This window comes from Aptenodytes forsteri, unplaced genomic scaffold (genome assembly GCF_000699145.1).
Source record: "Aptenodytes forsteri isolate BGI_AS27 unplaced genomic scaffold, ASM69914v1 Scaffold409, whole genome shotgun sequence".
NCBI lineage: Eukaryota > Metazoa > Chordata > Aves > Sphenisciformes > Spheniscidae > Aptenodytes > Aptenodytes forsteri.
The window spans coordinates 46,558-47,618 of record NW_008796191.1 but is presented as its reverse complement, the minus strand read 5'-3'; the positions used below and the strand labels follow the sequence as shown (position 1 = coordinate 47,618).

Genomic DNA, 1,061 nt, shown 5'->3' with positions numbered 1-1,061 from the left:
GAAGACCAGGTTGTGGCCGGCGGGCCGGGAGCCGGGCAGCGCCGAGTAGTGCATAGAGTAGTGATAGCTTTTCTCGTGGTCGGGGGAAGAAGAGTCCTGCTTGAGGGAGAAGTTGCCGTTGATGCAGAGCGGGGGGCTGAGCCCACCGTCGTACTCCGAGCTGTTGTAGTCGGGGGACGCGTTGCCGTAGAGGCTCTCGTAGGCGGAGGCGCAGTAGCTGTGTGTCCTCAGCCCGTGGGAACAGGGGCGCGGCGGGCGGGCACTGCGCCGCGGCCAGCCGCGAGCAGGGGTAGGGGTAGGGGTGCACGGCGAAGGAGGCGTTGGGGCCGTGGAAACGGCCGCCCTCCTGACCCTGCTCCGTGAGGAAATTGCGGGAGTTGAGCTGCAGGCAGCCGGCCACCAGGTTGGTGGTGGGCTGCGACAGCCCCTTGCACAGAGTCTGCACGTAGGAAACCAGGTCGGGCCGTTTGCCCGAGCGCAGGATCTCGGAGAGAGCCCAGATGTAGTTCTTGGCCAAGCGAAGGGTCTCGATTTTGGAGAGCTTTTGCGTTTTGGAGTAGCAGGGAACCACCTTCCGCAGGTTGTCCAGGGCCGCGTTCAGGTCGTGCATGCGGTTGCGCTCCCGGGCGTTCGCCTTCTGCCGCCGCAGCTTGGAGCGCTCCAGCCGCGCCTTGGTCATCTTGCGCTTCTTGGGGCCGCGCTTCTTGGGCCGCTCGCCCTCCGCCTCCTCCAAGCCTTCCTCCTCCTCCTCCTCCTCCTCCTCGTCCCCGCCTAGCTCCCCTTCCTCCTTGCTCTCCCCCAGCGAACCCTCGGGCGGCTCCTCGGGGAGGGGGCGCGGCCCTTCCCCGCCCGCTCCTCCTTCTCGCTGCGGGCATCCTCCTCGCACTCCTCGGCCCAACCGGCGAATTTCGGTACTTCGGGGACCAGGCTGGGCTCGCTGAAAAGTCGCGTCAACATGGTGGCTGCAGCGGGGGGGAAAGAGCCAGGCGTTCCCGCCGGCCCCGCCGCCCCCCCGCCCCCTCCGCGCTCCCCGGCAGCGGCTCCGCGGCGCCGGGGGCGGC

The 1,061-nt window shown here is 68.7% G+C and overlaps 1 protein-coding gene across 1 annotated transcript; it reads right to left on the bottom strand.

Moving 5' to 3' along the window:
• Nucleotides 1-6: 6 nt before the first annotated feature.
• On the bottom strand, nucleotides 7-957 carry NEUROD2 (neuronal differentiation 2; the record flags this gene model as incomplete). The annotated part of the gene is given in 3 exon segments (XM_019474297.1): nucleotides 7-247; nucleotides 249-829; nucleotides 832-957. Coding segments are annotated over 3 exon segments (948 nt in total), but the record flags the coding sequence as incomplete, so codon positions are not given.
• Nucleotides 958-1,061: the final 104 nt, after the last annotated feature.